Consider the following 25797-nt stretch of genomic DNA (forward strand, 5'->3'; position numbering starts at 1 on the left):
GGCCCCCACTGCCTCCCACAGCCCTGTATCCATCCCTCCTCCCCCTGCCCCAGGACCCTGCTGCCTTCCTGGCCTTGCATCCATCCCCCCATTGCCCCGGGCCGCTGCTGCCTCCCACAGCCCGGCATCCATCCCCCCATTTCCCCGGACCCCCGTTGCCTCCCACGGCCCTGCATCCATCCCATCATCGCCTCTGGCCCCTGCTGCCTTCCCCTTCGTCACTCCCATCCAGGGCTTAATGGGTCCAGGGGTTTGCTAAGGAAAGTGATATTAACAAACATGCAAGTATCTCTTTTCACAGCAGACTTACTAGCTATTTGTGAAAAATTATACTTGTATGTTTGTTAATATCACTTATCACTTTTCATAGCTGTGATATTAACAAATATACAAATATCACTTTTCACAACAAGCCTCAGGACCCACTAAGCGCTGGATGGGGTGAGGGTGGGGGGCGAAGGAGGAGGCAGCATTATTTTTGTTACCGAGTCTGCCAAAAAACCCTACAAATACCCACCCAAATCATTGTAATGTATATCTGTGCATATTTAATTGTTTTTCCTAAAGTTAATTAGTATTTTAGGGGAAAAGTGTCAGTGCGGCCACCAGTGAGAGTGGTCACTCTGAGGCCACCAAAAAATTTGTTGCGAAAAACCCTGATCTAGACCATCCCTGACAGGTGTTTGTCTAACCTGCTCTTAAAAATCTCCAATGACAGAGATTTCACAACCTTCCTAGGCAATTTATTCCGGTGCTTAACTATCCTGACAGGAAGTTTTTGCTAATGTCCAACATAAACGGATATTGGACAGAACTCGATCCAGAACTGATCCCTGTGGGACTCCACTCAATATGTCCTTCCAGCTTGACTGTGAACCACTGATAACTACTTTCTGGGAACAGTTTTCCAACCAGTTATGCACCGGCCTTATAGTAGCTCCATCTAGCTTGTATTTCCCTAGTTTGTTTATGAGAAGGTCATGCAAGACAGTATCAAAAGCCTTACTAAAGTCAAGATATACCACATCTACTGCTTTATCCCCCGCATCCACAAGGCTTGTTACCCTGTCAAAGAAAGCTATCAAGTTGGTTTGACACGATTTGTTCTTGGCAAATCCGTGCTGACTGTTACTTACCACCTTATTATTTTCTAGGTGTCTGCAAATTGATTGCTTAATTATTTGCTCCATTATCTTTCTGGGTGCTGAAGTTAAGATGACTGGTCTGAAATTCCCTGGGTTGTCCTTATTCCTCTTTCTATAGATTGGCACTACATTTGCCCTTTTCCAATCCTTCCATGACTTTTCAAAGATAATCGCTAATGGCTCAGATATTTCCTCACTCAGCTCCTTGAGTATTGTAGGATGTATTTCATCAGGCTTGTTCTTTCCCTATTTTAGTCTCCGATCCTACCTCATTTTCACTGGCATTCATTAAGTTAGATGTCCAATTGCTACTAAACTTTTTGGTGAAAACTGAAACATAAAACACTTCTGCCACTTCCACATTTTCTGTTATTGTCACATCTGGCTCTGATCAGTGTGGTAGCTCTGTTTCTATGTAGTTGATGTTTGTCAGTCTGGAGCGCGCTCCCTCTCTCACTTCTTCTCCTTGTAATATGAACAATCTCAAGTTACCCAAGATTTGGGGTAGGGAAGAGGAGAGCACTAATACGGGCTAGCAGTTACCTTTCAAACTACAGTAGTATCTTCTGACTGTAGAAAATGCATCCTCAGGTCACATCCACACCGTGTAAATTAATTGTGCATGGGCAAGACACTTTTTTTAGGGACATTTGAATCTTGTCATGGCAATTATTGAAAACCAATTAAATTTATACAGTTAACTGATAGTAATTGATGTTTGTACTGTGCTTTGAAGATATAAAGATCTGTAAGTATGTTAAGCTCTATAACTAATAGTAAAAATGTATGTCATTTGTTTAAACATTTTCCACTGTAAAACCCAAAACTGTCTTCAGACCCAGACCTCTAGTATTTTACATTCTGCTTCCAGGTTGTTGGGTAAGAATTTTTTCCCTGCTGTTTCTGGGGTAAGCCCCTCCCAAATGCACAAGACTTCTGAAGTTTTAACTATCAGCAATATTTGTTACTGTGATATTAACACTATCATCTTTCCAGACTCACTGCCTCACTGTAGCAATATTATAGCAGTGATGTGAAAACAAAACCTAGCACCCAGGTTAGATTCAGACTTGTTTAAGCTTTCTAGAGTCAATGTTTGACCCCTGCTTCCCCCTTCCTTCAGATGGGAACTAAGCTGCCTCAGGTCTTTTCATGGAGCAACTTACTTGGCCTCTGCAACAGCTTAGCTGCAATACCTGGCATGCTGGGGTACAGAGCCATGGCTGCCCTAGTCCCCATCCACCTGCACAGTGGAGAGAGTAGCAGCCCCAGGGCAGCCACATCAGATGCTTTCTTACTCCCCTATGTGGGGGTGAAATGCAGCTCTTGACTGCCCTGCAACAACAGCAGAATAGATCCTGTCTTTCCAAATGTTGGGTACGGCGCTAAAGAACAAAGCTGGAGATTGAAGTTGATGTTGTACAATTTGATATATAAACACTTCACTTCTAGCCTACCTCTCCGAAAACCCAGATTGTGCATTTTTGACTCTGCCTTTGCTCTCTGGAAGTAAAATGATCTGCTTAGTGACAGGAATAGACTCCTATTACCTTTTACATTACAAGAAAGAGAATGGTGCTGCATAGAGAGGGAGGGCAACTTTGAAACATTTGTCAGACTGAAGAACATCTGGACCAAAAGCTAATGGTGCTATGGTTTGCATACATTCCAAATGATGCATCTTTAAGTGATTTAGCCAATAAGATAGCTAATTGTAAAAAATCCTATTTTTATTCTCATTATCAATGCTCTTACATATCTAAAATTCAGTGAAGTTGTTAAAAGCTGACATACGGTTGAACAATAAGCTTTTATAACAAAACACTAGTTTGAATTCCACAGCACATTTTTTCAAATATCCGTGATGATTATAGTTTCAAAAATAACTTATCCTACTGGGCATGGAGGAGGATAATTTCAGAGTAGTTTGCCAGGCTATTGAAAATAGCAACTGATACGCTTGCCTAACGCCTGGGAAGTGTTCTGCTCTGGAAGCCAATTTAAATACCACAAGAAAGAGTTATAATTTTTAGGTGAAAGAAAACAGTATTGTGTTTGTTCAAAAGTGCCCCACTTTTTTGTTTTGTCTGTCTATCCATCCATGTTGGCATAAGAAGTGTCTACATGGAAGCACTACAGCAGTGCACCTGCACCACTGTAGCACTTCAAGTGTAGGCAAGCCCATAATCTAATCATGGTTCCATTCTCTCATCTATGAAATCCTGATGTTACTCTACTAAAGTAAGTTCTGCTGACTGTGGCAGAGGTTCTAAGGGAAAAAATCCTACACAGTAGTATTCTTTTGAACCAGCTGGAAATTGGTACCATCATATTGTGATGCTTCCCCGTGGGTACCAGGGCTGTGAGGCACTTCGATACCACCTGGTCTTAGCGTGAGGAAGCCTTGTCTGTGTCACCTCCACTGGCCACAGGCAATACAAGCACTCCCCTCTAAGACTATGCATGCCCCACTCTGATTCTGCAGGTTAGCGATAGGCACACTCCAACCCCCGAGCCCTTTGAGGTCTCCCTGGAGTGTCCATCCCCTGTTCACTGGACACTCAAAGTATTCACAGATTCACTGCTCCCAAAGGAATAGTACAACCCATCTTACCAGGAACACCTCAGACCACTGTTCCCCTTAACACACAGCACTTAGGTAAGTTTATAGTGAAAACAAAGAAATTAATTCAATGAAGTACAGAGATTTGAGTGATAACAAGTAGAAGTACTGGAAAAAAATAAATAAAATCAAATCATTCTAGAACCTAGGCTTAATTAACAAGACCCTCGTGTCTAATAAAGTATTACCAACACTTTATAGCCACACAGGCTATGATCCCTTTTTCATGAGACAAGCCACGCTATCAGCTTCTCTCCTATGTGAAAAATCTAGACTGTACCTCTGCACTCCAAGGAATACCCCACAATCCATTGTCTTTACTGGTAAACAGGATCCCCTCCTGCTGTTTATTTCTTCCTGTAAATATTGCAGTGGGTATTGGGCTCAGTATGCAAATAGGCCTGCATTGTGAGACATACAATGTCCAATACACATATGACCAGACAGAGCTAAGTATCTGCTACCTCCTGTTTGAAAGGAACCTGTTGAAGTCATGTCATCTCTTGGTTATCTGCCTTAACTCTAAGTCTTTGAGAATGTAATTTCCAGCATAGATCTCCAAATCCTTAATTATTATCCATCCATACATTTTGAAATGATTGGGGTGACTAGTGGGCTATTGGCTCTTACTAGAGACCTCACACACCACACTTTGGTAAACTTAATATGCATATATCTGACCCAGGGGATCCCTATTAAAATCCTATGAATTCCCTTTCCCTCCGCCAGTTGGCACCAAAAGATTCCTGGGTCACACATGACTACTGATTATTCTGCATGGTATCAAAAAGATTTGAGATTCGAGGCATGGGTGCCCTTACTGTAATTCATTTACAGCAGGGAGCAAGTTTTCAAAATATCGACTTGTGAGTTAACAGTGATAGTACAGTGCTAGCCTTAGTCATTGTGCCTACAGCACAACCATGTTAGCTGCAAGAAGTTTATAGATTGTTCCGGAATGAAAGATTGAGGGCCTGATTCTCTATGGCCTTGTACCTCTGACAGTGAAAAGTGGATGTAAATGCTAATTTCGCCCATGCTTAAGTATTTTGCTGACTCAGGGCCCAATGACAAGTCCTTCGGTCATTGCCTTGTTTAAACCTTGGAAAGCTGCTGCAATAATAATTAGTTAAATTAAGAATAAGTTCCACATTTGTCATCCTCAGAACACTTTATAAACATTAACTACTGTGAAGCAAGTAGTTTTGATCCCCATTTTACATGTAGGGTAACTGAAGCAGAGAGGTTAAGTGACTTGCCCCAGACCCCACAAAGAGGTAGTGTCAACACTTGGACTGGAACTCAGGAGTTCCTGGCTTCTAGTCCCATGGTCTGACATCCCCATGTGCTCAGCTTTTCCTGTGCTTGGACCGCAGCTCTCAGTATCTCCGGCTTCATCACCCTCAGCAGCGGGAGACAGAATTGGTATTCATTCTTTACATCAATCAATTTTGATTTTAACATTCCTTTGTCCTTAATCGAGTGGTATGCAGTCATGGCAATTCTCTTAATAGGACTCACTTTTCTAGGACTACCTGTCATAAGAACCTAGGAATTACCATACTGGATGAGACCTAAGGTCCACCACTATTCTGTCTGACAGTGGCCACAATGCTTCAGAGGAAGGCATATGAACCCCACAGTAGGCAGAGAAGGGGTAATGATGAGTCTCTGAACTAGCCAAGTGGGGAAGCAGAGAGGTGTGACATAAATGGGTATTTCTATTCAGACTGCCTTATTAGTGCTATTTATCTGAAATTATTGGAGATATCTCCTTTGGAAATTCTAATTGTCAGCTGTGGTGTGTTTCTTTTTGGATGCTGTGCGTATCATCACTAAATTTCTTCTCCCTATCTCTGCTTGAGTTTTTCTAACCAAAATAAGGTGTAGCTGCTTTAGTATCACAGGTGGTGCAGCCCAGCCAGACCAGTTGTTCAAAAATGTTGCCAGGTTAAATTGGCCACAAGTCAGTATAATACCTGCCAAATCATATAAACAGTTAAACTCTCAACTTCTCACCTTCACCACCTAGAAATTGTTTGAAAGGGGAATAAGTCATTGGACATGCAAGTACAAAGAATGCAGGATGCTTAAAATTCCATATCATAAACACTGATACCTCCAGGACTTAGTTTCAGAGCAGTTCTAGATCTCCATTCACATTGGCAATAGCCGTATGAAACAAGCCAGCTACAATGTCACCAACATCTGCTAAGCCAAATGACCTAATAAAAAAGTACAAAGATGTATTTCCCAGGAAACTGCTCTAATCCATAAAGTACAAGAGTAAAATGGACATTCTAGCTCTTGTAATACACACTCCCCGCCGCCCCCGGGACCAGCTGGCTAAGGAGAATGACATTGAAACATTTAGGCATCTCCAGATGCCTGAAATGAGTCTCCATCATACTGTTTATGAGCCACTGAGCTACATATAGGGTTCCATTCTAAAACTTACCCTATGTGGCATCTGTGCATGGACCAATAGAAGCACTACACTGAGAATTCTAAATGATGTAACATTCATATATGGGACAATTGGGACAGTAAATTTCATCCAGGAGATGTTCTAGTGCCCTAAATGATTCTGTTTGAGTGTGTGTGTGTGTGGCTTTTCAAACGGCAGGATGCCATAACAGAGGAAAAGCTTCAGAGGGTGAAAGAGCGATTCATGTCTGCCTACGATGTCACTGCAGATGGACGTTTACAAATACATGAGGTAAACTCCCAAAATATCTCTTTTTTTGAAAGACAATGAAATTAGAAAATGGATCATGCATAATTGGGACGTTGGGGGGTGGGGGGAGGGAATGGGGACCCAAAGATAAGCCAGGTTGTGTGTAAATTTCAAACTGCTTGCTCAAAGTGTAATTTACATGGAAACAACATGGTCATCTTTTATTTGCTGCATAGTGTCACTAGTCATGTAAATTTGCTCTAATCTTTACCTGCCTCTTTTAGCTTGCATATATGATCTTGCCAGAGGATGAGAACTTTCTGCTGCTTTTCCGACGGGAAACACCCTTGGACAACAGTGTGGAGTTTATGCGGGTGCGTGTCTTTTGCTTTCACCCCTTGTACGTTGCTGTCAATTATTCTGAATGGCACCTATAAGCAGACTCTTATTTAAAGTAGTTTAGTATATTAGACCTCTGTGGAATTTTGTACAAGTTCATGTTCAGTAAGGAAAACAGTGTTATTTTTGAAGGCTTCATTTTCTTAGGTGTTGAAGTTGTGAACATTCTGGTAGGAATGCTCAAAAGACAGAGATACCGTAGATAGGCTGGGGATGCATATATGCTTGCACTTTGCAGACTTTCTTAAAGATACATGTCCATTTTCTCCAGAGATGAAAGGTTTCTGTAGCAACCCACTGAACAGTTTAACCCTTTAGAGAGCTGGGGTCAGATCCTCGGCTTTATCATTTGTGCACTGGACAAAGATCAATGGGAATTGGCAAAGAAGGTTTTGAGCCACCTTGGTACTGGCACTCGTCACTGATTCTGAAGATGTCCGTCGAGTTCCAAGGCACAATTTAGAGTGGATTGAGGGATTTGCTAAGTGGCCCTGGGGTGGGGCTGTGGACTGCCAGTGCAATTCTGTCAGTCGGGGAGCACTGGGGTATAGGGATGCCCTAGAAATGCCTCCTTTTCCGTGCCACACCTCTGCACAAGGGGGGCAAGGAAGGAAGCAGAGTGAGAGCCATTATGGCAACTCTAGACCACCCAAGATGCTCCCCTACATTTGGGGAAATCAAGTGGCCTGATCTACCAGCTTTTGAACAGCTTCACAAATCTGGGGGAGGATTTGGTCCTATATTCTTGGCATTGCTGCCTGCTGCAGAAACACTATGTCAGCCTTGCAACACTCATGAAAATTGACCAGCCCAAACAAAATTTACTTGCTTACCCTTTATTGTGATGATGGTTATAACAAAAGATATTGCACTTGCTCATTAGAATTACTTGCCCACAAAAAACAAAAATACCCCACCTGGGTGAATAGCCAAACAGAATTATGCACGACTCCTTCATAGGCATGGAGCGACTTACTCCTATAGGAAAAGCTCCAGGGTAGTGAGAGCTTTTAAAAGCCATTATTAAAAAAAAAAACTTTATTTTTAAATATATTCCTCTATGTCAAAGGCTTGATTTCCAAACTGAATATATAATCTTGATTAACATGTAAATTGGGTGTTTGTGGACACAATGACCAGGCAAATTACCACTGTGAGTATGCAACCATGATGGCTTTGTGCACAAATTAGGTACAAAATTTTGATCAGGTTCTCAGTCTGATTATATTTTTCCTTTATAGAAAGATACTGTCTGTCTGTAATGACTAGCTGATTGCAGATTCCTTTTTTCCACAGCATGCTATACACAGTTCTGTCAACATCAAAATAAGAGTAAAAAACACTGTGTGTGGATAATTTTACTTTGTCCATAGTGAATTAAGTACTCAATAATATGGCTACATGGAATTATGGAACTGAATGAGATCTCATCTAGAGCTGTATGAGATAATCAACTTATTTGATGATTAAGTGCAAAATTAATGTGGTCTTACCAATTTTTCCCCTCCAGATTTGGCGCAAATATGATGCTGATAGCAGTGGATTTATTTCAGCTGGCGAGCTCAAAGTAAGTTATTTTATCCCTCTTTTGGGGCCTGAAATCAATGGGAGTCTTTCCACTGGCTTTAGTAATTCCACTGCCTTTTCGTGAGCTTGATAAATGGCATTTTAAAATTGTTCTGTAGCAATCAATCACTAGAGAACACATTGGCTGTAATTGTAGCTGCTAGATCTGTGATTCTCTTGCACGGTTGTGTGAGGAACTGACCAGTAGATCCTCTTTTTTGTGGACCACCTGAGCTCACCTTTGTGTCCCACTCCTTCCCCCCATCCCTGGGCTTACATCCCTTCCTCCCACCCCCGACCCAAACTCACCTCTGGACTGCTGTGGAGACAACCACCAGAGCACTTCTCCATATCTTACAAATGTGCACAGTCCCTAGTCCAGCCTCCCCTCTCCAGCCCCGGCAGAACAGAGCCACAGCAGTTCCATTTTATTAACTAGCTAATTACTTTTGTGCCTATTAATAAATGGTTTTCTGTGCCTGCAAAGGTGGGGGCAGGATTTAGCTCAACATTTATTTTACTTTCCAGCCCAGGTCCGATTCAGGAAAGCACTTAATCAAACACTTCACTTTTCAACACGTTCAGAAATCTATCATTGGTCTGCAAAGCACTTGGGCAACAAATTCGGCAATGAATCTTGGTCACATGCCATCTGACTGTAACCCCAATGTATTGCCATCTTTTGACTTCTGAGCCATTGGACTGGCACTTCGAATTCTTCAGCTTAATGTTGAGGGTCTGTCAGCAGCCAACACAGAGTCATTAGTCCTTAGCCACTCGCCACAGTACCGATGTAATCTGTTTGCAAGAAACTTATGTTGCTATCAGCATGGCAGGATGTTATGGTACTGATGACTTTGACCTCATCTCACACTTCCCTGATGTTTCAAATGGGTTTCTCTAACAACCTGCGATGTAGATGCAGTTAACTTCAGACTATGTTGCACATCCTTGACGAGTGCCTGCTGGCAAACTTCAACCGCGGGCTACCGGCTCTTCACCTGGCTGATGATGATGCTATCAAATGGCTGGGCACACTATGCATATGCCGAGAGAGAGCATATGTTTAAAGTTAAGCACATGCTGAAGTCCCATTGAAGTCTGTGGGACTTCAACATATGCTTAAGTGTGGATTTAGGTGATTAAACACCTTTAAAAGTCTGGTCGTAAGTGCTTTGTTGAGTTTGGGCCATAATGATTTAAGATTATTTAGAAAGTTAAGTGTTTGGGGTGTAATAAATATCACTTAAAAAAAATCCACTGTCTCCTCATACAGCTGATCCTCTAATTCACGGTTCCATTATGTCTGTTACAAGAGAATCTGATTATTTTAAAATATATTTTAACACTATATATAAATTTAAAAAAAATAAAAGATCAAATAAATTTAAATTAAATTGAAGCCAATGGAACTTCTCATGTACTCAGAGTTAGGCTTGTGTTTAAGTAACTTGGTGAATTGGGGCCTCAATTTTTAATATTATTCCTTGAACTCCAAAGGGTAAAGTCTATTACTCTATTCTTTTCTGTCAATAGGACTTCCTGGGAGATCTCTTTTTGCAGCACAGAAAGATGATTCCTGAGGCAAAGCTGGAAGAATACACTGATACAATGGTAAGCAAAGATAGTATTATTTATTGTGACTAGAATTTTAGACAAATCAAACTCTGTCTAAACTTGTTCAAAAGTTCAGCTAAGGAGGTACCTTCATATTTACACAACCTAGACCCAACCCTCAGCTCCCTCTCCCTGCATAGATGCCATCTCTCCCAACCCACACATAGGCTTTCAGATCTCTTGTTCCTCAAAACCCACAATGCACTGCTAGTTCCCTTCTTCACCCCACATGCTCACAGGCTTTCCAGCTCCTTCCCTACTAGTAACAGCCTTTTGGGTAAGCAGCAACATTTTGAAATTCACTAATCTAAGCCTGATCTTCAGGAAAGAACACACACATACTTTAAATCATTGGTGGTTACGATGTGTCCACAACATTGTGGCTGCAAGCAAGCATTTGTATATGCAAAATAGGTAGTTGTGTGCATAACGTATGTACCCATCTGCTTACATAATCAGCCATTTTGCATGCAAAAATGTGGGTTTTATGCAAACGCTTAGGTACCCACATTTGAAAATTGTATGTGGGGTTTGTGTGTGTGTGAGAGAGAGAGAGAGAAAATAAGAAACAAACTCAGAGAAAAATTGTTCATTTCTGATGTCAGTAATGAAGTGGAAGATGTCATCTGAGTTCCATCAAAAGCTTCAACTAATGCTACTTTCATAAACAGTTTGTGGACACATTCATAAGCACCCATGACTTCAAATTTGACCATTTATATCTAACTTAAGAACTAATTTAACTTCTTTTTGTTTTACCGTCAAATCTCACATGTCCACTTATGACAGTACATTTCCACTCCCCCCCAAAAAGGGATGAAATCAGACTACAGAAGTAATTTTATAGCAAAAAAACTTGAAAATAGAAAAAAAATCCCCACAATTAGCATAAAAGTCGTTTCAGGAGAAATTTCTGGTAGCAAATAGCTTTTGCAAGGCTCCATTAAGATTTACTTCCCTGGTGAGTACTCTGAGCAACAGTTGGAGAGTAAGCAGGGCCGGCGCAACCCATTAGGCGACCTAGGCGGTTGCCTAGGGCACTACAATTTGGGGGGGAGCAACCACGGCAGTATTTCGGCAGCAAGACCTTCCGCCACCTCTGTGGGGGGCAGCATTTCGGGGCGGGCCTTCCACTGCATAGAGTGGCAGAAAAGCTGGCGGCGCTCCTGAGAGTAAGCAATTTGAAATTTGTAGAGAATGATTGGCTCATAGCCTCTGACTTATTTCCCCTTCCTATGAGTTTCCCCCATAATTTCCCAAGACACAGCAACTGCCATTGCACATAATATGATTACTAACACAACAGATACAGTTAGATAGTAATACAACTGAGAAGAAACATGATCTAGTGGTTCAAGCATGGGGCTGGGACTCAGAAGTTATCTGGTTTCTATTCTTAGATGCTCTACTGTCTTGCTGTGTGTCCTCGGACAAGTAATTTAACATCTCTGTGCTTCAGACTTGGAAAAATGGTTGCTTTAGTGTATCTGGAGATGCATAATCTGAAATGCAAATATGCATCAGGAGGAAGAAATCTGCAAAGCAGTTATGCCAGAAGAACTTAGGGTGCTATCTAACAGCAAATTAGACTTGAGTTTGCAATGCAATATTGCAGGGGGAAAAGTCCAATGCTGTTTTGGGCTGTATATGCAGAGGTGTAGTGTCACAAAAGAACACTGTGATAATCCTCCTCTCTGTGATTCTCAGGCAACTGCATCTGGAATATCGGGTTCTGGGCACCAAATTACCATAATACTGTTGACAAACTGGAAGGAGTTCAGAGATGAGTAGGCCAGAGGGATTCATTTACTAGGAAAGATGCAAAATATTAATTATGTATAGCTTGATTGTGCTATGACTAATGGGCACATCGTAACAGTCCACAAATATTTGAAGGGTGTAAATATCTAGAAGGGAGCAAATATAACTTGGAGTAATGGGATGAAACTCAGAAGGGGAAATTTTATCTGAACGTTAGAAAAAATGGCAAATCATTAGAGTGTGGAATAGACTCCCTTGGGAAATGATGGAAGCCTTATCTTTTGGCACATTTAAAACTAGACCAGACAAAGTTCTAGTAAGGGAATAATAGGAAACAAACCTGCACTGGCAGGAAGAGAGATTAGCTAACCTAATGTATACCTCTAATCTCTAGATTCTAGGATTCAGTTTCTGTAAAATGGAGATAATAAACCTTAGCTATTCCACATTAGTACAGTGGGATTAATTCATTAATATTTGTAAAGTCTTTTGAAATCCTCAAATCAAAGGTACTATAGAAGTGCAAAATGTGATTATTATTATTAATCATCCTGTCTATCTAGAGAGAAAGAGAGGTTTGCAGCTACTGCACTGACCTGGGGTTCAGGAGTTCTAGGTTCAGTTCCTGGCTCTGCCACAGACTTCCATGAGGAAGTCACTTAATTTCTCTGTGCCTCAGTTCCCTGACTGTAAAATTGGAATAATTATACTTTTCTCCCACTTGTGTCTATTTAGATTGTAAGGTCTTTGAGGCAGAGACCCAGAGTAAGTACAGTGCCTAGCACAATGGCACACTAATCTCACTTGGGGTCCTAAATGCTTGAGTAAAAAAGAAAGAAATAAATAAAAATAACAAATAATATCATGGTGTCAATAAAATGTGTGATGACCTAAAAATGTGTCAGTCTCACCAGGAATGTCAAAGTCTGTGCATCGTGGCATATATAGCCTAGGGCTGGTTGCACACATCTCAAATAGCCAGTGACTAGATGCGTGGGCCCCAGTGCTTCTGAAGAAGTGAATAAAGAACATACAGATAGGTGTACTGTTTTTGACAACATGAAAAAAGAAGCAGTCTATGATCCCATGCTGGGTATTTATAGCTTCTTGCTTGTGAGAGAAGATACAGGATAGGTATCTGACTGATCAAGTGATGCAAACTGTTGCTCCTATTAATATAATTGCAGCCCAGATGAAAGGAAGGTATCAGAGGCTTTGCAAAAGTTAACTATTATTTTCTGAGGTCCCAGAAATGGGCCAGGTGCCTCACAAAACAAGTGAAGATACTCTCCCTGCCCCTTTTAATTACTGCTCTGGGCATTAGCAACACTATGCTTGTCTTTGGAAGACTGCCTCCAAAGCAAATGATTTTAAAATCAGAGCACTAGGATGGAAAAGATTAGATTTGGGAGTAGGGCTTGTAGCCCTCCCCACCCACCCTCTCCAGCCATGCGACCTATGTCATAAGGATTTGTCCCTCTGCATACTTTTATAACATATTCTGGGTCAGGAGGACAATCTTATGGACCAGAGAGTGACTGCAGTGAATGTTTGTCTTTCACTGTGGAAATTGCTTTCATAGGCACTGACATCATGGTAACTTTGCTGAAGTTTATTCTACGTTGCTTTGCTTTATAAATTTTATTTCTGTTTAACCACCACTTTCCACATACCATAATACATACCCCTCTTCTTCCTCATCTTTATTCATCCATCCCTTAAGTGACACAGATCATCTATGTGAAACACAAGGCTTGTCTACATGGATGTCTAGTTTGCTGCAAGTTGGGATGTGCATCTACCCCGTGCTAGCCCTCTTTCGAAGAGGACTAGATCAGAGCTCATTAGTGAACTGTTAATACAGGTCAGTAGGGTTCACATGGAAAGCTAGTCTGCGGGAGATTAGTATAAAGTCGAATGACTCCCCTCCTTGCTGCAAACTACTTGTTCATGTAGACAAGCCCACAGTGTCCAAGGCAGTTTCTTTGCTCTATCTGTTTTCAATGTGAATTGGAGTCTTTTCCCCATTTTGAACACCCCTCCCTGGGTAATGTGGATTTTTCTCATCTCCAGGAATGCGTTTCAATTTAGCGTGTTGCTTAGCAGCCATGCATTACCAGATCATTCCATTTCTTCACAGTACTTTATGATCTTTGCATCCTTTTTGCTCCTTCATCAAAAGACTGTTGATTGTGATCCAGGGCTTAACAACAAATGGAAAGTGGTGAACCCTCAGGGATAGAAAATGGGCAGTGCTTTCACTCGTGTTTATAGGGCACGTTATGTAGGCAAAATACAATCTTCAGGAGCATCAAAGTCATTGGAGATAGTCATGATGGAAATAGATGTAACTGCAGGATGCTTATTTTCTTAGTGTTGGTGGCACTCTTTTGAGCCAAAATGAACAGTCAAAGTTCAAGGGATATAATGAAGAGGAAAGAGATGAAATTAAGCAAGGGAGAATTTAGGCTCAATAGCAGGACGAATGTCTAACAGTAGGGCCTACTAGACAGTGAAACAATTTCCCAAGGAAAATGGTCGCTCAATAATTTATAATTAGACTGGAGATTATATTCTAGCAGTTGGGAGTTCTGAACAGTCTAGGGCACAATCTTTCACTGGCAGAAAGATGAACAAGATGATTTAACAAGTCTTTTTCATCTCTAAGTTATATGGTTCTGTGGAAACCACCATATGCAGTGAGAGCATCCTCCCTATCCAAAGCCCAAGTCAGCGGATTAGTGAGGGAGATTAACTGGCAGTTGTGGGATGAAATTCGCAGCCTGTGACCATGGGAGTTCAGCACAACCCACTGCTATCACTGTGCCAATTTATGGGCTGAAACAAAGCTTAATGCACCTCTCTGCTGTAGAGTAGGCCACTCCCAATGGACTGTTCCATAGATTGTAGAGGGTGGGGCTTATCATGTGAGATATTGAGGCCCTTTGGGAAGTCAAAGTGCAGTGCTCTGTACCTTGCAGGGCTGGGCCCATGGTGGCGAGGCTTCTAGTATAATTCTCCTATTCGCAGGAGGGCTAAAAGGGCACTTCTGTGCTGTGGAGGCTGGCTTTTTTAGAGGCTGCATAGGAGTGAATTTCACCCTGTTTAATTTTTGTGTGTGTATATTTGCCTTCACACACATGTATGCATATACGTACAGCTAGATACATAGCATTTTGCAATTCCCCATCATTCAGGGAAATTATGTTTGGAAGTAATTTGTTCTTCCAGTTGGCACAGAACAAGCATTATGGGGGGCATATTCTCAGGGGCAGAGTTCAAATCACTGCACTTTCTACCCATAGCTCTTAGCAACAGCAGCCTGCCATAGGAATACTATAGCCGGGTACCAGGGGAGACCAGGCAGGTAGCGTAGTTTAGAGAAGAAAATGGGAGGTTTTGCTGATAGGCTGAAAATATTCCACCCTCCTAAACGTATGAGAAAGATAGTGAAAACACATGCGGTGATGCCTGCTACTGCTTCACCACAAAGAGAAAATATTGGTAATAATAGTAGAAATAATCTCTCTCCAGCTGCACATAATGAGGCTTCAATTGGACTTATGGGTTCTGGTGAAGTCACAAAAACCACAAGACTCAAGCTCATATGTTTGTCACAACCTCAGCATGGAATCCTAGTCTTAATGTATGTACTTTAGTGGGTATTGTCTATGGATGAATAATAACCAGACCTAAAATTAACCTTGTGCTTGAGTTAACATCTCTTTCTCTCTCATTTATCTGTCTTAGGTCTCCCCTGCTGTATTAGTAGTACTTCTTTACTGCCTCCTCCCCACACCTTATTTCTGATCCTTTTTACCATTTTATTTAAATTTCTTATTAGCCAGCAAGATATTGTAAATAAAACAACATCATTGGGCTTGATTCTCCATTGCCTTACATCTTATACCTGTGCTGAGAGGGTGTACATTGTTACCACTCTAACCTGATAGCATTTTACACCCATTTTGCACAGGTGTACTTGGAGTACAGTGCAGAGGAGAATCAAGTCCAGGGAGGCTTTCTAGAATAATGTTGTCAATGGGCCAAATGCCAAGGTCCTGACCTGATTTGCTTCGATGCCAAGTAATGATTGAATCAGCATTTGCAGCAGGTGACTCTTTTTACATCTGTTTTCTAAGCTTGCACAGAAATCACCATCCTTAATAAACTTTCTTGCATCTGTAACCATATAGCACTCAGTCATTTCAAGACCGAACAGAAACCTTTCATTCTTATGCAGAAGCCCCTTGCACTCCTTAGTTACCTTGTAAGTAAAGGCACTGACTGTTCTTAGCATTCTATAGTTCACAAAACTACTTTAGCTGTTAGTCCTGATGTATTAATGCTGCATGCAGGGAAAGCTCATTACCAGTTTGTGCTTCTACAAATCAGGTTACATAGGCTGTTGAAATAATCACATACAGAGCAAAGTTATTGTGGTTCCTTTTTGAATACCGCCTGATGATAACATCAGATTCACCAAAGGCTTTAATTTGAGCACCACAATATCCTACTATGTTTTAAAAAAAACAAAACAAAAAAACACTATCTTTGCCTACAAAAGAATAAAGCATTCGTTTTGTGTGATAACAATCTGAGTGCTGAGACCAAAAATTCAAACAGGATTTTGCCTGAATAAAAACTAATTATGAAGTACAGTATTTGTTCTATGGAAATTAGTGGTTGGAGAGAATCTAGGGTGAAAGCCACTCAGAAGTCAATGACAAAACTCCTATTTACTTTAATAGGGGTAGGCTTTTGTCCCTAATCTCTCCCCATATAATTTGATGGGGAAAGACTTAAAGCACAGGAGATGTGGCTTGCTTCTATTGTCAGCTCTGTCACAGACTTCCTGTGTGATCTTGAGCAAGTTATTTAGTCTCTCTTTGCCTTCCTTTTTCCCTCTGCAAAATGGAGGTAAAAGAACTTAGTTTCACAACACCCAGTTAATTCATTCATATCTGTGAAGTTCATAAGATCATCAGATGGAAGGCATATAGAAGTGAAAACCATTGTTTTTATGACTAATGCATCCTGACTGCAGTATGTTTATGCACTTTATATGTTGTTTAGTGCCTCAGGGTGCGAACCCCCATATCACAGGGTTTACTACTCACAGTTGGAGCACCTCTTTGTGGCCACATCTGAGGACTAGCTCCTGAACATTAACATCAAGTTTTTCACCACAAGGTTTAACGTTACCACCAAAGTTTTCATCACAAATGAGTGTTTACAAGTATCTTGTCATACAATACCTTCTGTTTAGATAGTCTGGTTTGTTCAATGCCCATTGTGTCCTTTAATTCCTTCCTGTACCCTTGCATGTACATAGGTACTGGCTTTCCTTTTACTACAGTGTTCCGTCCTGTATACATTTTTAATCCAAGCACATCTTTGGAGCTTTGATATTTAGGGTTTGGTGAGGTAAGGATGCAGTTACTGGCAGGCCCCTTATGGAGCTGTCTCCGAACCCCAGGGCTGTGCATATGCAAAAAGCCCACTTCCCCTCTTGGGGTCACCCTCTGGGTGAGTCCTTCCTGGCCCCCTTTCTGGAGGATTGAGACTTGAGCTCCCTTGGTTAAGGGAACCTACCTGCTGATTAGGAGTAAATGTTTCTAGCAGCACCCTGTCAGCTGTTTGCTCTGTGTTGTCAGCAATGGGCAAAGCTTCCTCCTTCCTGTCGGCCAGGTAATTTGCATGTTCACAGGGACATACTGCTGGTTGTTTGGATGTGGATTTAAAACCACTGTAAACGCAAAGACTGGGCTCTGCCATAAAGAGACAGCATCAATTTCCGCCAGCAGGTTAAAACTGATGTCTTGGTGACCTACAGTTACCAACTTCTGCTTCCACAAGGAATCAGATGTGTCTGAACCCACTAGGGTACTACAGAGATGTATTCACTGGCATCCGGCAGTATACTCTCAGAATTTGAGACACAGGCTGTTTGCCTGGATGGACAGGTGCTGAATCAGCCACTCTATCCTAGGTATTTGCCCACATGGGATCAGCATGACGATAGTCCTGTGCTAACAACATTACTTCCTCAAGATGCTGAGTAGGCAAAGACAACTGGTTACAGGGCTGCCTACATTCCATAAAGTTCCCTTCTCCCCTTCTGACGCCCCTTTTGAGACACCTTCCTCAGTGGTCTGTAAAGTGAGTTCAGGACCGTGCTCATCTGCAGAACTCTGGCAGTTAGCACTTGAAACAATTCTCTCAGCAGGCAATCTGCTACAATGGTCCCATCAGGAGCTAATTGGGCCAAATAACTCCTGTACCCTTCAGGCACAACTACTTACTTGCAAACCTCACCAGGAAGCATCTTTCCTGAAGGAGCTTTCCCAAACAACAATCCATTTTTCATTGAGCTTTGATAAAAATGCAATACTGTTTAAACCTGCTGGGCCTTATTCTCATTTACACAATGCTCTTTTACACCACTCTGGCAATGTAAAGGTACTTTAAAGTGGGTGTACAGTTCATTTGTTTCCACTGAAAGGCATCTTTATGCTGCCAACATGGTTTAAATGAAAATCAGGCCCACAACTATTTAAACCTCCCATGTGTGTTTGTACACAAATAGATCCATGATATGGGGGTGTACCTGCTGTAATGCTTTGTGTGTGTATGCAATTATCAGATTAGATCAAACACATGCTTGAAATTAGCAAGTTTAATAAATGTATCCCCAGGCACTTGATGTGTAATACATGCAGAGACAGTACATTGCAGATGTGCATGAGCTACAGTTGTCCAAGTAATGGGATTATGTCTAGTTTAGTAGATGTGGTACCTGAACTAATTTATTGAAAGCCATTCCATATCGAGTACATGTTTTCCATATTTCATGTGCAAATCATTATTATAGAAAGATACAACCTGGGCCTTCAGGTGGGACTTTCTTTTTCTTTGTTGACCTGAATGGACAAAAGATTAAATGTATTTGGAAATATTATTTAGGATGTTGGTCCTATAATAGGCAAAGTAGAATTTGAAAAGATGAGGGAGATCGGGGAAGGGTTTACAGTGGCTATAGCCACCCCAAAATTTGCCTTAACCCTCCCGTAGCCACCCCTCCCAGCACAAAATTCAACCATTGAAGAAAGGGTGGTATGGTATGGCTTTGCCACGCTTACTTCTGTGCTCCTGCTGGCAGCGGCACTGCCTTCAGAGCTGGGTGCCTTGCCAGGAGTAGTGGCCACCACTCTCTAGCCACCCAGTTCTGAAGGCAAAGCAGAGAGAGCGGCAGCAGCTAGTCTGGCACCCAGCTCTGAAGGCAGTGCTGCCACCAGCAGCAGCAGAGAAGTCAGGGTGGCATATCCAGCATAGGCAAGGGGTGGGAGCATGGAAATAACAACAAATGGGAGGAGGGAGCGCAGCATGCAGGGCGAGAGATTGGGAGGCGTGTGCATAAGAGAGGGGGATCACAGATGGGGAAAGGTGACCTAGGGGAGGGGGATCACAGAGGAGGGAGGTGGGGCTTGGATAAGGGAGGAGAATCACAGGGGAAGGATGCATAGCGGAGGGGAAAACACCGACAGAGGAAGGGGGGCATGGTTAGAGAAATCGGGAGCATGGACAAGGGGTGGAAAGCCCCAAACAGAGAGGAAGTGTGGATGGGGGAGGAGTTCCAGACAAGCAGGCATCATTCAAGGAGGGGATTGGCATGTGGTGGAATGGTAGTGCGCAGCCCGGTGCGGGGCACTGCACACCGCAAGGGTGGCACAGGGACGGGGAGCTGCAGCAGAGTTGGGAGCCCAGGGGATACTGCTGCTGTTAGCGGGCTGGGCAGGGGCCAGCAGATGCTGTGAGGCGTCCAGTCCCGAAAATGTGGCAGTCTGAGGGCACCAGCAACAAGCTTGCCAGGCACTGAGCTGAACTGTGCTGCAAGCCAGCAGGTGGTGTGAGGTATGCTGGGCTGTCCTCAAGCCGCAGGTCTGGAGTCCAGGTCAGCTCCAGGCCCCTTTCCATGAAGAGGCAGCAAGGGGCCGGAGCCCCTTCCTGGGCCCTGCCTGGGGACAGGGGAGCTTCAGTGCTCCCATATGTGTGCCCACAAGATGTAAAGTGCAGCCCCTGAAATTTTCTGTCTAGTCCACATCAGACACACACACACACACACAAACCCCCAGGAAGAGGCTGGCACTACCCCTGAGAGTTTTTCTTGGTTTGGCAAAGGCAGAGCCTAGAGAAAAGAGGCAGGTTGGGGAGCTGGAAGCAAAGGGAAAGAAATGATGCTGATTAGTTAGAAAATACACATTTAAAGTCAATAAAATTTAAACTTTAGGTCCAAATTAAAATTAGGAGGGGACCAAACTGCTCAGGAGAATGGTAATGGGCCAGGGATCCTTTCACACCTAGGTCACCAATTCTAATCTAGCCCATAGTAGTAGTCATGAACACAGGTCATGACTATTTGATGACATACACACAAAAGACATTTCCTACTCTAGAGCTCTTGTCATCTAAGTCAAACAGAAGTAAGGTAGACAACACACACTGGAAAGCCCAGATGAGGGAATAACTACAGTAGGGAGGTTTTTTTATTTTTATTATGTTATGTTTTATATTACGTACTCCTTGAGGGCATCCTGGAAGGCAAGGAGACTTTAGGAGACATGTGAATGAAAAAGTAGTGGCTTGGCTTGACCTATGCACAAAGAGTTATTGGCCTCAATACACTTCTTAGGGTCACAGTCACGTGTCTCTATCACATAAATTGCCATCACAATTGGTATTAATTAGTATCTTTATTTCAATCTCATAGAGAAGCCAAAGATTTAGTGGTCATGGAGGCTGAAATTCCCCCGAAGAGATCTATGGGTTTCCTATTTGATGTATCGCAGTGTATTGTGCTATTGGGCCTGTATTTAAAAATGTAAGGACCCTGAAAGAGGTTGAGATTTTTGCTGACACAAGAGCAGGGGTGAAAGTAACTTAAATGACTTACTGGTACTTACTGGTACGCAGGCCGGCCGGGGTCCTGAGCAAGGTGGTGCGGGGGGGAGCTCTGGGCCCTGGAAGAGGTGGGGCTGGGACCAAAATCCCCCAGGTGTGGTAGCAGCAGCCGGGAGCCCCAGGTCCTTTAAATCACCATCGGAGCCCCGGGGTAGCAGTGTCATCGGCTGGGAGCCCTGGGCTCTTTAAATAGCCAGTGGAGCCCCGGGACCCTTTTAAATTGCCAGGCCCCGGGGCAGCTACCCCTTTTGCCCTCCCCTTCCTCCCCCCATCAGTGGCCCTGCCAGTACGGTCGGCACTTTCTTGCCAGTACCCCAGACTGGACCGGTTTACTTTCACCTCTGCACAAGAGTATTTCTGAGGTTTATAACATATGGTAGAAAGTAAAAGAATAATTTCAGTGAAACAGAAATACCTAAAAGAACATGGGTGTAGTTTAGAAATAGTTTGACTATGTTAAATGATTTTAGTAATGCAGTGAGAAGCACAGTGTTCCTTCTTGTAAAGAAAAGATTAGGAAGGTGTCTTCAGCATATTTTGGTCTCTTGCAGTGAGGCAGAATGCAGTGGAATTACATCAGGAATGAATTTGGCCCTGTATTTTTTAGAATGTGGTGACTCTCACTTCATGTGGCTCTTCATATTATTTTTGTGACTATTGCATGTCACATTTGTCATCTGAGACTTACAGTAACATTTTCAAAAGCACCTAAGTCCTATTTTCAAAAGTGACTTAGGCAACTAAGTCCCATTAACTTTGAATGGGGTTTTTAAAATGTTACCATTAGTGATTTACTGCAAGAGGGGAAAGTGACTATTTACAATGCTTCCAAAATAAACCTTAATTTTGTGCATATAAAAAGTTCAAGGCTAAGTTTTTACTCCCTGATCTCACTCGGAGCAATCACACTAGACTTGCTTCACTCGTTCTTCCAGCTCCAGGTTGAGGGAAAATTAGAAAATCAAGGTTATTCTTAGTTCTAACATTTATAAAACTGTGAATGCACACAAAACAGGCTTTATGAAACAGGAATGAAACTGTAATAGACATTTATGTATCCATTGTACATTCCGATCACTTTGAATTGGTGACACAATTTTCAAAAGCTTTCAGCATAGATCTAACTCTGCTCTTAATTAATTTCGGTGGGAATAAAGTTGGGCCAATGTTGAGTACTCTTTAAAAACCTTATGCTGAATATATATAGGGTAAAGTATTTGGAAGAATTCATTCAGTAAAATACTGTTATTTGTTCTTATCCAAACCTAATACTATAAAGAGTATTACCACAGACTATGTGTCTCAAGTGATATGCAGGGAGGAGTGTTTGACAATAGTACTGAACATTTATATAGAGGCTTCTCAGGACATGCTGGCCCCTTCTCACATTCTCTACTTACGAGCTCTTGGGAGTCCGTGTAAGTATCAGGCTCTGAACTGAATTCTGAGATAGTTGCCCCAGTTCTGGAAGATGTTTAGAAACAGCATCTTGGTTTCCCTGGCAGTACTGTGAGATCACCCTTTTCTATTCTGTGTCACATGGATTGAGCTCTCTGCTGAACACTGTGCCTATTATAGAAGGTGTAAATAGGGGAGACAGACCACATGTGCCTTCTCAAGGACTTATAAAATCACTTGGATTTTTAGAAGAGTTATAACCATTAAAGGAGTAAGTTTAATGAAAGAAATGTTACTAGTTATCCCAATACTGAATATGGGAAAGAGAACAGCAACCTATCTTGATGAAATGTTATACCATTTTTGCAATAAAAAGTGGAATCATTTTTTTTCTACACCATTTTGCCATGAATTATTTATGTTTAAGATCTATCAAGCCTCTTTTCTCCTGGCTTAAGTGATCACCTCTTATTTATTCTTCAGACAGGCAAAGAACTCCAAAATAAAATAAAATATATGGGGGTGAGTCACCAGGAGGAAACAATCTGACTACATTAAGCAAAAGATGTCACCATATTTATATGGATTAACTCCTTGACACTGTCCATCTGAAATTCCTGAATAAAACTGGTGGTTCTTGATGCCAGGCTTTGCTCCAAATAAACCCACCAGCTTTGACAATATAAAATGCTGACATTTCTGTGTATCAGAATGAAGCATTTTCCCCTGGGCTGTGCCATAACCATTACAACTGATGAGGATAATGATGAAATCAGGACTGGAGGGTTTTAAAGTTCCTCATGGGCCAACATTTTTCCAAAGACAATAGTGTGATGCTGGTATTTAATTTAGTGAAGAACTTATTAGGGCCACAATTTACTTCTGTGCCAGGTGTGAATGGCTAGAAGTTGTGTTATGTGTTTGTTTCATTTCATATTTTTGGTGGCTGGACAAAAACAGGCCAGATTGTGGCTGGCACGTGTGTTGGGTGCACAAGGAAGTGGAGAAGGTGCCTGCACCTTAGATGGGCAGAATTACATGCTCCTAGCTACCAGCAAGGTGTCATGGCTTGGTTGTAGGTGGCCAAACCTAGAAGTCGGAGCCAGAGTCCGCAGTCTTGAGACAGGAGTCAAGAGTTGGCTGGGTCGGGATATTGGGAGGTCAGAGGCAGAAGACAGACAAACTGGCAGTCAAAAACCACAAGTCAGATGCCAGGAGATCAAGCTGGGTCAGAATTAGGAGTGCAAGTAGAGCGGTACCTTCCTGTATGCAGTACCAGCAAGAGATTCTTAGCAGGTATGGGGTACCGGGAAGACTTGGAGCTAGCCCCCCACTCCAGGGGGTGGGGCTGCGCTCTGCTCCTTAAAGGAACAGAATGCAGCTAGGGAGGGCATTCATTCTTTATATGGCTTTAACAGCACAATACATGTGCTAACAAACTTAAACATAGGTTTTATTTAAGTTTGTTAGCATATGTATTGTGCTGTTGCGTTGGTCAGGAGTCCTCAAGGGGGGTGGAGGGAGGGAAGGTGTTTAAACAATGTTTTTGATTCTGTTTCTCCCCATTGGTATGAATTATCCATGACATCCATACTGCATCACATCAAGTCCAATTCATTAGAGGAATGCCTCTGCTTGCACTGACCAGAGGATGTTTGGATTCTGATGTCAGCCCAGTTCTGCAGCCTGATGGGAATCAGATGTTGTCCCCAGTGTACATAGAATTCTTCTTTGCAGCCGAACTAGTCTAACATTCATTTTGTTAACTGGAACTGGAGCAGCAAAACAAAGAAAACAAGTGTCTCATTGTCCAGCTTTGTGGGTGAGAGAACTATAAGTGAAGATTATAATGCCGGACACTGATGGCCTTAAACCAGCTGCCTCAGGAATCTGAAAGAACTGTGCTGTAAATATGTTCCACATCTTAGCAACGGAGCTAAGACTTATCACACATCTGCCCACCTTTATTAAAATGAAGCTCCTTCTGATCTGACAGCTCAGGTATTGTCAGTTTCATCCAGAACAATTTACAAATTTGGAACCTAATCCTGTAAACCCTTAATCATTTGATCAATCCCACTGAAGACAATGGGACTATATGCATGATTATGGACCACTTTTGTGGACTGGTAAGAGTTTCAGGAGTCTGTTCCTATAAAGGAAGTTGAATCCCCCATTGAAATGCAATGTTTGGGTACAATACCATAGAGCAGTTTAGGATACAGTTCTATTTAAAATTTGTCTTTTAATAAGTCATACATATGCTGAAATGGCTCCTCACCCAACTCCCATATTCCATATAAACAGACTGAATACTACATATTTGGGGGGAAAGTGAGTAGTTAAGCATGTTGATGTTTGTATATACAAAGGGGGGTGGTGGATGGGGAGAGCATGGGGGCCCTGGGCTGGGGCAGGGATGAGTCACATGGAGGGTCACGTGGGGAGGTCACGTGCCCCCCTCTTGTGTCCCTCCCATGAGTGCAGTACCAGCAAGAAATTATTTCTACTTGCACCACTGGTCAGAAGGCCAGGAGATCAATCAGGGGAAGCAGGAGCAGGTATAGCTAGCAGGAAGCACAGGGGGCACAGTCTGGACCAAGATGAAACCCAGTTGTTCAGATGGCTTCCTGTTCCTGACGCTAGCTTACGTAGGGCCAGCAGGTCCATCAGCCACTCTGGGACTCCACCACTTGGACCTCAGGGGCGGAGCCTCACACTGGGGCTGGGCTTCATGGGTTTCAGGTAAGCTATTGCCAGCAGGCTGCCAGGTGGAGGGTTGGCGCATGGCTGCTCCCATGAACCTTGCAGGCCCTGGTTTGAGACCTGTGGGTCGTGACAAAAGGGATTGGTATGAAGAAGTAGTGATTCTCCTCTCCCTCCCCCCATTGCTGATCAGGTGTGGTGGAAGCATGCTGCACCATAGGAGGTGTATAGATGGTGTGCTAGGGTAGTCAGCACACTTCTTGGGGACTTGGGCAATATTGCATTCCCTCTGCACTGCTCTCCTTACAGTGGGAAGGGCAGTGCAATTTTTCTAGGCCATTCTATGTTCATATTTTCTTATCCAGCTATCTCAGTGTTACTATTTTATGGCAATTTTGTCTTCTTGATTTTAGATGAAGATCTTTGACAAAAATAAAGATGGACGATTGGATCTGAATGACCTGGCAAGGTATTTTTTAATGGTACTGTTATGGTTTAGCAGCTTCTAGTGGCAGACCTGGGCAAGCTGATGGTTTATACTGCGGAGGCCTGAGTTTGAATTCTTCCTACGTTTCAAGTGAAATCAGGCTGTCTAGGTGTTTCTACAGCATGGTCCCGTTACCACAGCATCCACGTGCTTGCTGCATTAGAGCTCTAGGGAATGCCAGGATTTGCCTCCCCCTCACTAAAATGCCCTAGAATACTTTGTACTGGCTGAAGAGATGCTTCAAAGGAGGTAACAGGGCAGCTGATGGAAAGTATTAGAAGGTTCTGGACTGTGTGTCTAGAGGTGCAGTCAAGGCATTACTGAATATATATAGAGAGGTGCCTTGACCTCGCCTCTATGCATATAGATATATATAAAGTGGCCCCCTTGTAACATGCATACTTAAAGCTGTCTCTTAATGAGGAGAAAATATATTCAGCCATGCCTTGACTATGCC

General features: G+C 42.5%; 1 protein-coding gene across 1 annotated transcript in view; it reads left to right on the plus strand.

The window, feature by feature from the left end:
• SCGN (secretagogin, EF-hand calcium binding protein) overlaps positions 1-25797 on the plus strand; it is a 46457-nt gene that overhangs the window by 13269 nt on the left and 7391 nt on the right. The window contains exons 3-7 of the mRNA XM_034762452.1: positions 6395-6487; positions 6730-6819; positions 8355-8411; positions 9947-10024; positions 25267-25322. Coding sequence (XP_034618343.1) covers positions 6395-6487; positions 6730-6819; positions 8355-8411; positions 9947-10024; positions 25267-25322 — 374 coding nt within the window. The remainder of the gene's footprint in view (positions 1-6394; positions 6488-6729; positions 6820-8354; positions 8412-9946; positions 10025-25266; positions 25323-25797) is intronic.

This window comes from Trachemys scripta, chromosome 2, assembly GCF_013100865.1.
Source record: "Trachemys scripta elegans isolate TJP31775 chromosome 2, CAS_Tse_1.0, whole genome shotgun sequence".
Taxonomy (NCBI): domain Eukaryota; kingdom Metazoa; phylum Chordata; order Testudines; family Emydidae; genus Trachemys; species Trachemys scripta.